General features: G+C 40.0%; 1 protein-coding gene across 5 annotated transcripts in view; it reads right to left on the minus strand.

Moving 5' to 3' along the window:
* LOC121630274 (protein TANC2-like) overlaps positions 1 to 15,982 on the minus strand; it is an 84,459-nt gene that overhangs the window by 14,275 nt on the left and 54,202 nt on the right. For all 5 annotated transcript variants that reach the window (XM_041970503.1, XM_041970492.1, XM_041970475.1 and 2 more), the window contains 10 exons: positions 15,306 to 15,445; positions 12,086 to 12,317; positions 11,825 to 11,997; positions 8,712 to 8,792; positions 8,425 to 8,625; positions 8,210 to 8,344; positions 2,089 to 2,285; positions 1,890 to 1,998; positions 375 to 497; positions 158 to 295 (listed from right to left, as the gene is read on the minus strand). In XM_041970503.1, the coding sequence (XP_041826437.1) occupies positions 158 to 295; positions 375 to 497; positions 1,890 to 1,998; positions 2,089 to 2,285; positions 8,210 to 8,344; positions 8,425 to 8,625; positions 8,712 to 8,792; positions 11,825 to 11,997; positions 12,086 to 12,317; positions 15,306 to 15,445 (1,529 nt within the window). The remainder of the gene's footprint in view (positions 1 to 157; positions 296 to 374; positions 498 to 1,889; positions 1,999 to 2,088; positions 2,286 to 8,209; positions 8,345 to 8,424; positions 8,626 to 8,711; positions 8,793 to 11,824; positions 11,998 to 12,085; positions 12,318 to 15,305; positions 15,446 to 15,982) is intronic.

Raw genomic sequence — 15,982 nt, forward strand, 5'->3', positions numbered from 1 at the left:
AAATAGTTACAATAAATGATCAAATAAACTCAGATAAAATAAAAAAAAGTTCATATAAAATATAAAATTAAATAATATTTATAAAATACCATTAAAATAAATAATTACATTAAAATGATATAAAATAATAATAATAAAAATGAAGGTAAAAATGTACCTGAGCTCCATGGTCGAGCAGCAGCGCTACGGCGTCAGTGTGACCCAGGTGGGCGTGCACACACAGCAGGGGGGCGTTGTTGAGGACGTCAGTACAATAATTTACATCAGCCCCGCCCATAATTAGTAGCCTGCTCACCTGGACAGGGAGAAACCGAGTTACTTACAGTTCACTGATCATTAACACACACTTAAACAACTCTGTGTGTGTGTGCTACCTTGATGTTGGGGGTGTAGAGGTTACGCAGCGATGCGAGTACAGGACTGAGGCTCGTCGTGCTGTAGGACAGCCACAGCCCCTGAAGGACAGAGGAGGAAACCCCGAGCTTCTTACTCAGGCCCTGCAGAACGAGATGGAAACAAGAAAGAGACTAATGTTCGGTTTTTAGGTTAAACACAAGCAGACATTAATCAGAGGGTCATTGTGTCTCTTCACTGTCACAAACAGAAACAAAAACTTTACACATTTTAAAGCAGCAAAGACATGACGACGTACGAGGGCCGTCCCCTCTGCCTATGGCAGGGTTCGCACATGCCTCATATGTCAACACAGCGTTATCCCAGACTTTACCTTACGACTTGTGGCCACCCAGAACTGCTCGGTATGTGATACAAATACCACGACTGAGATATTAAAGAGACTTAAAAAGCATGGCTAAGACTGTAATAAATAGGCACAAACAGCTTTTGGTTTACATCGTTTCTTCTTCTACTGCTCTTTATTTTTACTTTACTATTCTGCACGTCAAAATATTTCTTCAGTTCAAACATGAGATGCATGTAAACAAACAACTGGAATAACTTTTCAAGAGGAGCCATGTGAACACTGTAGAACACTTGACTGTCCTGCAGAGTCATGCAGAGATCATCTCTGGATCAACGGGAAGCTGATGTGTGAAACGGGCTGCCACTCATTTAGTTATATTGGTGAGCTACAATCGTTTGCTCATGGTTCTGTTTATATCATTCATGACACTATAATGGAGCCAGAGCCGTTGACAGATGTGTCCAGTAATCATCCAGATGATGTAAAGATATGCAAATCCAGCATATGGTATTTTTAGCAGCTGATGCAGAACAGGAAGTTGGGTGCCTGCAACAATATTGTCACTCTGATGATGCATGCATGAAAATCAACCATGTTAAGCAGGGGAATTTTCTGTCATCAGGGCTTGTTATTATCAGATGATTTATCACTCGTCTGATAATAAAATTAAATGTCATATTAAATGCATATTTAATATAATATATATTAAGTTAAATTTGCTCATAAAACTTAAATGAGGTGGAGATTCATTTTAATTTCCTACAACCAGCCATCAGTTTCCACCTCCAGCAGCTGTCACACGGTGAAACCCAGCAGAGGGTTTCTGTGAAAAACCATCTGCCACTTAGTTAAAATCCGGCTCTCTGATCAGATCATTAAACGCTAACAGCGATTTCTTCCCTCCAGGCAATAAACATTTTCCATCCATTCATTTTATGTTCGGTACACTTTACAGCTTGAAGTGCTTCCTTATGTTTGTCTCCTAATAAGCTCAGAGTTTGGGTTCTACCCCCCCAGGTGTTTGCACATGTGTACAGCTGCAACATGATGGGATGTGAAAACCAGGATCCCCAGCCTAACATCTGGGTTGGGCCAATTTTACTGGAAGTGTAATGGGATTTTTTCGGGTCAGATTTTGGGACTTTAGTGAGAAAAATGAAATGTGTGTTTGTGCGTGAGGGCAGACCTTATAGATGTGAGCTTTCAGGATGTGATGCCCCAGCTCCAGCGTCTGCTGTCGGCTCAGCTTCCCGTCCTGTCTGCAGAGCCAGAAGGCCAGCAGTGTGTGTCCACTCCTGGAAACAAACAGATGCCTCAGTGAAAACATCTCCCTCTCCTCTTTCCTCATCACGCCCTTCCTCCAGCTGTTGCAGGTGTTGTTGTACCTGGGGTCACAGAGGAACCTGTCATCCTGCCCCTCCTCCCTCCACACCAGCCACTCCCTGAAGGAGGCGTGGTTTAGCATCCTGCTGTTGTCGCTCCGCCGCAGCAAGAATGATGAGAGCTGCTCCAGACGCTGCGTGAACTCCGTCCACTGCATCGTTCCTCCACTCAGAGACCCCGAATTCACCACCTCAAACAACTAGAGGATGAGATGAGACAAGAAAGTTAACAGTCAAACATAGGAAGAAAAAAAGTAAATTTTTTTAAAGCTGTGACACGCTTCACTTGTAAAAAGGGTAGAGTTTGAGTTAAGCTAAATGCTAATGTTAGCATGCTAACATTAGCGGGTAGAGTGAGTTTATTAAATGCTAAATGCTAATGTTAGCATGCTAACATTAGCGGGTAGAGTGAGTTTGAGTTAAGCTAAATGCTAATGTTAGCATGCTAACATTAGCGGGTAGAGTGAGTTTATTAAATGCTAAATGCTAATGTTAGCATGCTAACATTAGCGGGTAGAGTGAGTTTATTAAATGCTAAATGCTAATGTTAGCATGCTAACATTAGCGGGCAGAGTGAGTTTGAGTTAAGCTAAATGCTAATGTTAGCATGCTAACATGTTTGCAATGTTAATTTGAAGGCAACTTTTTGGTAAAATGTTCATCACTGATATTCAGCATGCTTTCACTGTTAATATTTCATATCATTAGCCTCATAACATAATGGTCTAAGTCATATTTCAGCTAAATTGTGATATTTGTCTAATTGTACTCTCCCTATAGTGCATCACTGCTTATAAAATGTGTGTATGTATATATATATATATATATATATGTATATATATATATTTATATATGTATATGTATATATATAGATATATATATATCTATATCTATATATATACACTACCGTTCAAAAGTTTGGGGCATTTTTGCTAACATTTCATTATATCTTTTCATGGGACAACACTATAGAAATGAAAGACCAAACTATAAAAACTAAACTTTGATTTTCTGTATGTCAAAGTTTAATTTCTATCGTGTTGTCCCATGAAAAGATATAATGAAAAATTTGCAAAAATGTGAGGGTGTGGTGTACTCACTTCTGTGAGATACTGTACGTATATATATATATGATTTGATTTGTAGTGTTTAGCACCGCGGCCTCACAGCAAGAAGGTCGCTGGTTCGAGCCTCGGCTAGGGGAAAAAGTTTGAACAGCGGCCTTTCTATGTGGAGTTTGCATGTTCTCCTCGTACATGCGTGGGTTCTCTCCGGGTTCTCCGGGTTCCTCCTACTGTCTAAAGACATGCATAATTGTGAGTGTGGTTCTTTGACTCTCTGTGTTGGGTCTGCGATGGACTGGCCACGGGTCCAGGTGTACTTGCCTCTCACCTGCTAAGTGCCGGGATAGACTCCGGCTTCACCGCGACCCTGAACTAAGCGGTATAAAAAGCAGTATAGAAAATGTATGGATGAATAATTTAATCTTTTATTTTTATGAAAATAAAAAGTTAAAAACTGAATAAAATATAAAATGTAAATATAAAAATCTGTTATTTTTCTGTGAAATTAAGTAAATAAAATGTAAAATGTGAATATAGAATTTAATTCCAACTTGTAAATTCAATTTAAATATTTGAAAAAGTCAAGTAGAATAAATTAAATAAATTTAAAATATGAAAATGTATTAGAAACTAATTTCAAATTTTAAATTAATTAAAAACATAGAATAAAATAGAAAAAAATAGAAAGAATATAGAAAAAAATATGAACAGAAAATTGTTTTTGAGTTTAATTTGATTTTCTTTAATTAAAATCAAGTAGTAAAAAATATAGAAAAACAAAATAAAAACTATATATTAAAACATATCAATCGTCCATGTTGGTATGAATGACACCACACACCAGCAATCCGAAATAACTAAGAAGGATTTCCGTGAACTTTTTTCTCTCCTTCGTTCCCACGGATTATCAGTGTTTGTCTCTGGCCCTATCCCAACTCTTCACCGGGCAGTGGCAGGTTCAGCAGAATCTTGTCACTTAATACATGGCTCCAGTTCACGTGCAGATCGCTTAACATGTGTTTTATTGATAGTTTTAATCTGTTCTGGGGGCGTTCGTCTTTATTTCGCTCAGACGGTCTGCATCCCAACAAGCTTGGTAGCTGTTTGTTAGCAGCTAATCTGCAACATGCCGTGCAGGTTTTCCCACGTGATTGACTATTTACACCACACACCCCCTCAGCACATGCTTCTTCATTACCTGAAACAATAACACTCAACCGTCCCTTTAGCGCCCCCTGTATGCCTGACGCACCACAAACGCATCCCATAATAATTACCAACCACAACACCCTACCTGCACCATTGAGTACTGTATCCCCTGCCAGTGCCCCCTATCAGTACCACCTGGCATCACCACCCACACCTGTGTCTCTCCCCATACAGTCCATTATCACGAACAGAACACAGATACTCAGTAAAAAGTCCCACAGAAACCCTGCTAACCTCACATCAATACAGACACTCACTAGGCCACCCAACACACACCCAGTTTCTAAGGACACTCATCCTGGTCCCCTGAATATGGCCCTGCTGAACGTCAGATCACTTTTAAATAAGTCCTTTCTTATACATGACCCGATTTTAGACAACAGCATTGACTGTATGTTTTTAACAGAGACATGGCTCAGCACAGATGCTCCCATCACCCTAACTGAAGCATCACCACATAACTACATGTTCACCCATATGGCCAGGAAAGGCAGAAAGGGTGGTGGGACAGCCTCTATCCTGTCATCTTCCATTGGTTTTAAAGACATTTCGTTTGAAGAATACTCCTCTTTTGAATATCACACCATTGTTTTTAGCAGCCCACCTGTCCTTGGAGTAACAGTATATAGACCTCCTGGAAGGTGCTCATCATTCATAACAGACTTTTCAGAGCTGCTCTCAATCATTCACAACCAGTATGAGAGGATTGTTATTTTAGGTGATTTTAATTTGCACATAGATAATCAGTCAGGCTCTTTCCCCCAGGACTTTTTAAATCTTTTAGACTGTATGAATTTTACCCAGCATGTACCTACGCACAACAAGGGCCACACATTAGACCTTGTTATTACTTATGGACTATCTACCAACATAACATCAGTTGTTGATTTAGGTATTTCTGACCATTTCTGTGTCTTTTTTAAGGTTGAAGGTTTAATGAAACAAGCTATCCCTGAACGGACCATTAGGAAACGCTGTCTTAATGCTGAAGTGGCTGCAAACTTTACTGATCACCTTCACAGCGCCCCAGCTTTTATTTCCCCCTCATCCTGTGATTTTATTGTTGACCATTTTAACAGTAAATTATGTGCTACTCTGGACAAAGTGGCCCCACTAAAACTGAAGAAAGTAACAACAAAACCAGCTCCTCCCTGGAAAACTGAAGATATCAAAAAGTTAAAAAGGAACTGCAGAATAGCAGAGCGGAAGTGGCTAAAAAACAAACTAACAATAAATTATCAAATTCTACATGAACACTTATGTATTTACAACAAAGCTGTTAGAATATCAAGACAGGCCTACTTCTCCAAACTCATAACCTACAATAAAAACAAACCACGTGTTCTCTTCTCCACAATCAACCGCCTAATTAACCCTGTTTTTAACAATCCTGCTGATACACCCACTGATCCCAGGTGTGAGGAGTTTGCAGCCCACTTCACAGATAAAATAGAGAAAATCAGATCTGACCTGCGTCAACATCACATTGTAGATTTTAAACGGTCTGGGGCTTTGTTTACTTGTGAGGAAACACTGGAGAGTTTTGCCCTGGTTGATGCTGCAATGCTTAGGGATGTTGTTTCACAGTTAAGATCTGCAACCTGCTTTTTAGATCCCATCCCTACTGCCTTTTTTAAAACTGTCTATGGCTCTTGTGAGGAGGATTTACTGAGCATTGTGAATTGCTCTCTCCAGACGGGTGTCTTCCCTTCCTCCCTAAAGACAGCCGTGGTGACCCCTGTTCTGAAGAAGAGCAATTTAGATGCCTCAGTCCTCAACAACTACAGACCAGTATCCAACCTGTCATTTTTAAGCAAAATTTTAGAGAAATCTGTTTTTTATCAGTTAAATTATTTTTTAATCTCACACAATAAATTTGAGAAGTTTCAGTCAGGTTTTAGGACCAATCACAGCACTGAGACGGCACTGGTCAAGGTTGTGAGTGACCTTAGGCTCAATACTGACATGAAAAAACTCTGTCTTAGTGTTGCTTGACCTCAGCGCTGCCTTTGACACTGTTGACCACACTATTCTTTTAAACAGACTCCACGACATGGTAGGCCTCACTGGTTTAAATCCTATCTAACAGATAGAGAGTTCTTTGTTAGCGTGAAGGAATCCTCGTCCAAGAGCTATAGACTGACCTGTGGTGTACCCCAAGGCTCAGTTTTAGGCCCCACCCTTTTTAATCTTTACATGCTTCCTCTTGGTGATGTCATCAGGAGACACAGCATAAATTTCCACAGCTATGCTGATGACACACAGTTATATGTTGCCGTGACTCCTGATGAGCATGGGCCCATTGATGCCTTGTTAGATTGTATTTTAGATATCAGAGGGTGGATGGCAGAAAACTTCTTACAGCTTAACCAGGACAAAACAGAAGTTTTAATGATTGGACCTGAAGCTGAGAGAGAGAAACTGGAGGCCAAACTGTAAACAATAGCACTCAACCATTTTAATCAAGTAAAAAACCTGGGAGTGATTTTAGATGCAGATCTCAGTTTTGAGCCGCATATTAAAAACATAACTAAGACTGCTTTTTATCACCTAAAGAACATCTCCCGCATCAGGCCGTTTCTCTCTCGAGCCAGTGCAGAGACACTGATTCATGCTTTTATCACATCAAGACTAGATTACTGTAATGCTCTTCTTTCTGGTCTTCCAAAGAAGTACCTGAACCAGCTGCAGCTTGTACAGGAACGCAGCTGCAAGTCTGTTGGCAAAGACCAGAAAGAGGGCCCACATTACACCAATTTTAAAGTCTCTGCACTGGCTCCCCGTCAGCTTCAGAATTGATTTTAAGATTCTTTTATTGGTTTTTAAGTCTCTTAATGGTCTTAGCCCACCTTATTTATCTGATTTGCTTTTATCTTATGAGCCCACGAGACCCCTCAGGTCCTCTGGTACTGGCCTTTTAACTGTTCCCAGAGTTAAAACAAAAACCCATGGCGAGTCCTCCTTTTATTTCTACGGCCCTCGTATGTGGAACAGCCTGCCTGAGGACGTGAGGGGAGCACCTAGTGTGGATATCTTTAAAAACAGACTCAAAACCCACCTTTTTAGTTTAGCATTTTAATCATTACTTTTATTAGTACTATTGTATTCATTCATTTCTTTATTCCTAACACACAGGTTGTATTCAGCTTCTATTTATTTATCATTTATGTATTTGTTTTATCATTCTGATTCTCTTATTTAACGGGTTCTCTTATTTTATGGGTCTTAGCAATATTACTATTACTTTTATACCCAGATTGGTTTTTAGATTGTTTTAGATTTGGTTTTACAGTGTTTTATCTCAGTGTTTCCTCACACCACTAGACCCAGGAATTTACGACAGCGTTTCCTTGGTCCTTTTAACTTGCTTGGGGGGGGGGGTTCTGGGGGATTTTACTATCTGTAAAGCACCTTGAGTTGCTATTTGTATGTATGAAAGGTGCTATATAAATAAAGTTTGATTTGATTTGAATCGAAAATTGTTTAATTAGTGTTTATTATAACTGTTTTAAATTGAAATCAAGTAGTTAAATATATAAAACAAGATATGAAATAAAAACAAAAATAAAACATATAAAAATGTACTAGAATTTAAATGTTTTTAAATAAATTTATTTTAAAAATCAAACAAATGAAATATAAACTTAATTATTAAATAAATATAAAATATAAGTATATTTTAGTTTTATTTTCATTAAAACTAAATATTAAAAATGGTAAAATAATTAGTAAGATATAAAATACCACATATATATAAAATATAAATAAAACATTAATATAAAAAAAGCTGATGTAAAGCCTTGGTATTTGGTAAAAACTGAACGCTGTGGACCAGAGAAGTGAGGCCAGACCTGCTGGTCGGTCAGCGGGTGCAGCGAGGCCGTCGTAACGTTGAGCAGAGGCAGGACTCTTTGAAAAGACGACTGGGTGGGAAACCGCATGTTGAGCTGCAGCTGGTACACCTCTGCCAGGCTCACAGGAACCACCTGCAAACACACACATTTCATTTCCCTCAGAAAAAGTAGCTCTCCTGTGGCTCCTTCAGCTCATCCCGTCCGTCTCTTACCTTGAAGCTCGAGCTCTTCAGGACGAGGTATCCTCCTTCTATCAGGTCAAGCGTCAGTTTCAGGTAGAGGTACGAGCCTCTGCTCAGGCTCTTCAGGTGGCTGATCAGCTTGGCCAGCGCCGTGTTGTCGAGGCGGCCATTACTCAGCGACACGTTGCTCTGGATCTCAGCACTGCTGTGAATTCGCTGCATCAGGTAGCCCTGAAAATAAACACATAGAGATAGAGTTCAGGTGTACAGACAGAGATCATGAAATGGATGGAGAAACAGGTTGATGTTCATCCTACCTGCAGGTCCTGGTCTATGGCGCTGCTCTCCTCCAACCGGTCCAGAGAGATTCGGTGAAAAGGTAGAGAACGAGTGATGTCCTGATGGAATAGAAACACAGTAGCTCAAGTAAACTTTGTGCCTGTTTAATGTATTTTCTGCTAATCAAAGCAGCTGAAAAGGATTTCCACGTAGCATTTTTAATCAGTTTAACCTCTTCATCACAAGGCCTACTTTTCCTGCCTCCTGTCCGAAATGACACACCCAAAATAAATGAAGCATACCGTTCAAAAGTTTGGGGTCACTTTGCCATGGGATTCAATAGGGAAGTGACCCCAAACTTTTGAACGGTAGTGTATCTTCACAGCTACAAGGTCTGTGGGTATACTCGTGGTCTCATAAGAAAGCTGAGACATGTGAGATCCAGATATGTGTTACTGTGTCAGAGTAAATTCACATGGAACCCAGTAGAAAATGTAGATGGTTATCTCTTTTTGAAAGGAAACATTACTTACAGTGAAAACCAGAGGACCGCAGAGCAGTTCATCTAGAAATGAGTGTCTGATGAGGACCTGTGCTACAGTAGAAGCTAAAAAAAGTGAACCTGTGCAGGTTTCAGGATGTTTTAATAGAACCTCTATCAATGGTTGGAAGCAGGAGAACTTTTGTCCCACAGTGATGAGACAGACATGTTTGTAATGAGCTAAGTCTCTGCTGTCGTATGGTGCCTGTTTGTGTGGTTTGCTTTAAGTGGAGAAATCAAAGGATCTGAAGTGGACAGAGCTGTTCTCATGTCTTTCTTAACATTCCCATATAATTGCTTGAGGTTTCATCTGTTTGGTTTGGATGCCAATGCTTGGTTGAGTCTTCTAGCTGAATTTCTGGAGTTGAGAGGCTGCATGTTCTGTACAGCGCGCATTTCATGCTTTACCCTGTACAGGGGAGTCTAGTCAACAAAAGGTTATTAGTTCAATCAGAACAAAAATGCTTCATGTAAACAGTCGAATTTAGCTCTAAATTTGATAAGAAAGTTCAGAATGTGGCGTCTCCCCCACAGCCTCCTTCTCCACAGTGAGTCCAAGCTTACTCACTGCTTCTTTATAGACAAAACACTACTTTCCTGTAAAGCTGGTGATAAACTTGGGAAAAACAGCTTTCTTCTGTGTTTCCACACACAAGCAGAAAGGACAGCGTCTCAAACATTTAAAGAGACTTGTTTGGATTAAATGATTTGAAGCACGTTTCGTTATTGGATTTATTTATCATATAAGTTTAAATCTTAAACAGGTGGAAGAAAAATACTTGTCCATGCAAACAAAGGAAAACAACTGCAAAGAGGATGTCAGAAAAGCTGCTGCACACAGGCAGAGCGAGGTGAAGACGAGTGCACGAGGACAAGCAGATGAGGAAAAAAAACTGTTAGACCTAGTTTTCGTGCAGTGAAGACCCAATTTTGTCTCCTTTTAGCGGCAGCCTCACACTGTGATCAGATCAGACTTTACAATCAAACACATGATCTTTATCAAGACTACAGCACAGCTCAACACAGTGACCAAGGCCTACAAGAACTTCTAATCCTAAACCAGTTAGCAGTGGTGTACCTCAGAGCTCTGTCCCAGGGCCCCTCCTGCTCATTATTTCTGTTCATAAGACCCTCAAGTTGACTGACCAGCAGCTCCTGCAGATACCAAGATCTAGGAAGAAGCTCAGAGGGGACAGGGGCTTTCCTATTGCTGCTCCCTAACTGTGGAATAACCTGCCCATGCACGTTAGAGATGCCCCTTCACAGCAAGACAATCACATTTCTCTTTTTAACCCCTTCCCCTACCCCTCACTTTTTCCTACCCCTTGCCCATTAAAACGTAGTGGTAAGGGGTGAAAACATTTGAAATGAGATACCCCAACTTTACAGTCATACGTCATCATAAGTTATCACGAGTTGCTATATCAGACAAAGCAGCAGGTATCCATGACAACAAAATCTCAACAGACCGATGTTGACAAACAGAAATGTTGTATAGTTTCTGCCTAGTAATTGCCTGCACTGTGGGAATATTTTTCTGTTTGTCTTCAATAAGATGAATAAACAAAAAGAGAAGTTATGTTATTCTGTTATGATACACACACTCAGAGGGCTATGCCGACGACCGTCAGCGACATTAGCAAAACTAGCTAACGTTAACGTTGATGAATGTTCTTGATTAGCGCTGTGTTTAAACCCTTCGTTTGAAGTGTGGTCCTGGGCTGTCTGCGCTTGGAGGGATGTGCGGCTTTCACCCTCACCCCTCCCCCTTCATCCAAGAGAATCGAGATAGATCTTTTCCTAATGTAAACAACCAAAACAGAGGGGTAGAAATGGGATTCAGCCTAATTAGTTTCTTTATTTGGTCTTATTTGCACCAAGCAATGTAACTGAATGAAACGTGCCACATCTTCAGAAAGAGAGCTAAAACCTTTCATCACTTAATTATATTTTTAAGTTTTCAGTTATGTGCAGCACTTTTTTCAGCTGTGGTTGTTTTTAAGTGCTTTATAAATAAAGTTAGTTTGGTTTAATTTATTTAACCTTCTCCCTCTGTGGAATATTTTTAGAAACTATGGTATCCGTTTCCACTGTTAGGGTCCACTGTTCCACCTCTCCTTCAATCCCAGCACCACATCTCCTCCCTCTTGTTCTTTAACTCCTCAAACTATTGGTACCAAAATACTCTCCAAATCTGACAATTTTTGATTACCTATTGACGGATTGATCTATTGCCCATCCTTTCTTTCAGGTTAAGTCTGGTCGAATCCCCCACCACCCTCTCATGACGGCACACACCAATAACATCCCCTGGTCTGCTTCCTGCCACCTCTGTAACATCAACCTTTCCCAGTCATCACTCACCTCTACCAGCGCTGCCATACTGGTTAAAGCCCTCCTCATATCTCTTTTTAATTACTGTAATGTAATTATTTGGTTAACCCACAAATTCCTCTAAAAACTTAAACTGGTCCAGAACTCACATCATCTCCACCAGAACATATCTGTCCTTAAACAACTTTCTGCCAGTTAAATTGATTTTTTTTGGTTTTTGTCATGTTCTGCTCATCTGGAATTTCCACTGTTGATGTTAAAGGACTAAATGTTCACCTGCTGACTTGTTCTGATGGTGGAGATGACTTTCAACCATGGAGGAAATTTCTGGATGTTTCGGGACAGGAAGGATGTCAGTGTGTCCCCGTAATCCGGCCGGTGGAATTCCGCCTCATTTAGCCCATCAATCAGTACAATAAGCCCCGACTCCTCCACGTGAAACTTCCCCTCTGAAAGAAAAGAAAACGAAACGATGGGGATCACGACAAACTTCACCGTCTTTAACTTTTCAGAGTCAGCAGTAAGATCTGAAGCCACCTCTGTGGAGCGCATCCAGTGGTTCCAGGATTCCTCTCTGGAGGGCTGAGCTTGGGTCCTGGATGCAGGAGCGGAGACTGAGCATGCTCTGTAGCTGCGGCGACCGGTGAAGCAGCTCTCGATAGGCAACCAGCTGAGGAGCGTCGCTCAACGTGGCCGCCATGTTGTGGACGAACTCGGGGACCAGACAGGTGTGACAGTTATCGGCCTGACAGAAGTGATACGACACCACCTGTGAAAGACAGACAGGTGGGGGGGGTGTCAGTGGAGGCTTCTTTAACCAGCCTGAAACACCTGGAACTGGAAATCAGTGTTTGTTGGAAATGTAGTCAGGCTTCTTTCTTACAAAAATTGCTGGTTGTGCTGCAAACTCTGGTTGACTGAAACAATAAACATTTTGACTTTATTATAAAATAAGTCAAACCTCAAACTATTTCAGAGTTGTCGTATAAACTAGAGAAAATTACAAGTTGACAATATCGCTGAATACCTGGTTTTTTTTACATTTAAAACATCCTGTATGGTGGTAGTGTTAGTTCCTCGAGGTTCAATAGGTAAGTTATACTTAACAATGGCTTTTTTGACCAAAGGGGACTTTTTGCTGTTCTGTTTTTAGTTTGCCGACATTCTGGATGAGATGGCATGAAAGTTTTCCATAAAGCGTGGTTTGCTGTGATGGCTCAGTGCTGTATTTTATAACATTGGAACTTGCAGGAATAAATGCCAACATCATCTTTAAGATGTGCTCTGAGGATCGAAATAGCTTGAAGGAAGTTTGAAGGAACTTCTGGTGGAGTTTATGGATGGAAACAGCCAGAAAGGCTGGAGGAACAAGGTGGGTGGAGCCGTGTGCGGAGGAGCTGCAATAACAATAAAACCTCCAACAGCTTTATGATATTGTTGTCTTCATGGAGCTCATGTTACTGGCTGTTTGTGTTCTCTGTCACTTTATTCCACTGTTTATTGCCATTTATTATAATATTTAAGATAGTTAATGTTTAAATTTTGCATGTTTCTGTGATGAATTAGTTTACAATTGTTGATTTATATTGTGTTTGTGAAACATTATTTAGCTATAATTAATATTATCTGTTTATTTATAAAGAGAAATAATTACTTACATTACCGTAAATGTAGCTTTTAAAATGACCAAATGAGGCTGTTCTAGAGTTAAAACAAAGGACACTTGCTGTAAACTGTTAGCATTGTCTCTACTGTTTATATTAATACAGTGGTTCCCAGCTTATTTTCCGTGGGGACCTCCTTCACGCCCCTGCCCCACTCCGTGTTGGTTTTATGCTCCTGTCCTTTGATAAAGCCAAAACTAAATGAACATATAGCCATACATTATCTTCTTAAATATGGACAATGTGTGGACATTAATCACAATGAATGTTCAAAGCCTCAGGGACCCCTTGTTCTCTTTAGGAGACCCCAGTGGGGGGTCCTGGACCCCAGGTTGAGAACCAGCACTGTACCCCTTTGTGGAATAATTTTTCAGCCAAATACCTCCTAACCATTACGAGTTGTTTTAGTTGGAAATAGAAGTAAACACAACAGGGTGCCATCAGTGCCTGATTTATTAAGATTTGTTTTCAAACATTTTAAAAGGACATATTTCAAACATGCATGATTAAATTCATGGCAACACTTTTGACGCTAACAGCTCAGTCTGTTTTCATGAACATTAAATATGACCTCTCCTATTGTTTGTTGCTCCAGAGCAACAGAGATGTGTTCGTATTGTATCGTAGTATTCGGAATAAAAGCCTGATCAGAAGTAAAAAAACCCTTAATGTAAATGCAAAATTAAGCTGAACTCTGCATATACATTTAAGTTTATAAACTTACAAATATATTACATTTAAATTATTATAGATTTTATGTTTTATACATGTTTTTTATTTTTATTTTCTCAAGTACCCCCTGGAGTGTCTCCAAGAACCCCAGTGGGTACATGTACCCCCTTTTCAGAAACAGTGGTCTACAATTCCTATGATGGTTAAGGCCCAGGATCCTTCTCTGAGATGTTCATACAACATAAACCTAGCAGGGCTCTGAGATCCAAAGACTCGGGTCAGCTAGTCCAGACTCAGACTCACTTTATTTAGCTGTTACGCTGCAAACAAGTGGAACAAACTAGTGGAGATTGAACTTTTAATGCTTCTTGTGCACCCTGCTGTACTGTTTTTAATGTTTTATGTAAAGCACTTTGAAGCGTCCTGTACATGAAATGTGATATAAAAATAACTTTGCCTTGCCTGATGCTCACATGTCACTGAGAAGCCCAGCGCTTTCACAAAGGAAACTAAGCACGTAGGTGGATTCTTCTAGTTATGTTCCCTATCAGAGATAAGTCTGAAAGCAATCATGCTTGAAAAAATGTTTATCACAAGATAATGCTTTAATTATTAAAAAAAATATATAATAAAACAAGGAATTCTGTCATTGTTGGGGTTCAGGAAAGTTATCATCAGGAGGCGAACAGAAAACCTCAACCAAGCAACAGCTTAAAAAAGTTCACTTAGCAGATAACTAGTCAGGTTTAAAAGGAAATGACAGAAATGAACTTAATATCACATGAAAACTGCTTAAAAATAAATATTCTGGGCATGTTCTGGGCTTTCGTAGTCTTATGACACGGGCAGAGTTTTCTATTTTCAAACAGAAACTAACTGCAGGAGACTCAGTCCTGACCTGGAACAGCAACCACCTTCTAGTAAAAAACACCGAATGCTCCACATACTAAACTATCTCCATCCTTGTTTGGGTGGTTTTTACTTAAACTGTCCTCGATTCCCCCCGAGGAGACTAGCTCTGCCTATCAGGGCGAAATGAGCGCTGCTTTCTGTTCCTGAACTCACACCGCTGTGATGACGATGCACAGAAAACGGTTACTGGAGCAGCTAGCATGTGGTTCACTTAGTTTAGCACAAAGATTTCGCCTGTGAGGGATTAATCTGGCCCATATTTAGTGTAGAACTAGTTTCTGATGAAGGCTTTTGCATAAATAAGTGAATATTGGGCGAGAAATTTTCCTCACTTTTAGCTTCATTCTAAGCTAACACGCTGTAGGTAAATTATTCTTTCCAAATTATTGTTTCCTCTGAAATATGATGAGTAAAGTAACATGAAGAGAAAATGCAAGGCAAGCAAATAAATAAATAAATAAGCTCTTGTGTGTAACTGTAGATCTCCATTAAGTAACCTGGGACGTTACCTGTCCAGCTAGCCTCCTCAGTGCCTCCTCTTGTCTCCTCCTCATCTCGGGAGTTCCTGGACAACTTCCTCCTCCTCCTCCTTCATCCCCTCCTCCTCCTCTTCCCGGAGAGTCGTGGGAAAGAGAAATGGCCTCCACATCTGGAATGTGAGTCAGGATTTTAGCACACCAAACATCTCCATCTTCTATGGCAGCTTGAGCTCTCTGACTCTGTTCCTGTTGATTTGTGTTTCTTTTTGTCTTGTTTGCTTCGGCTTCCGGTTTTTATTTTTCTGATGCACGTAAACATGCTTTTTGCTTCAAATAGTATTAAAGCCATTTTGTGCTAAAACCATGCGATGGTTACTTGTGGCAAAACCTTTCAAATGTACAATTATGAGGAACACATATGTTTGTAAAGGGACCAATATCTTCTGGATTTTTAACAATTATCATCACCTAATAATCGCAAATACTAATAATAGCACCATTGATATAAATATTTACCAAAATATTCAGTAAGTTTCTTGAAAATGCTGAGTTTCACCTCAGTTCCTTGTTGCAGTCGTTCGTAGCAGCGATTACAGGAGTGTGATTGAATAATTTTTCTTTAGACAGTACAAACCTGATTTTGGGCCACTTTTAAAGTCCCAAAGAACATCAAGTCTTTTCTTTGCTGCATACTTTCTGTAATTGAT

This window comes from Melanotaenia boesemani, chromosome 2 (assembly GCF_017639745.1).
Source record: "Melanotaenia boesemani isolate fMelBoe1 chromosome 2, fMelBoe1.pri, whole genome shotgun sequence".
Classification (NCBI taxonomy): Eukaryota; Metazoa; Chordata; class Actinopteri; order Atheriniformes; family Melanotaeniidae; genus Melanotaenia; species Melanotaenia boesemani.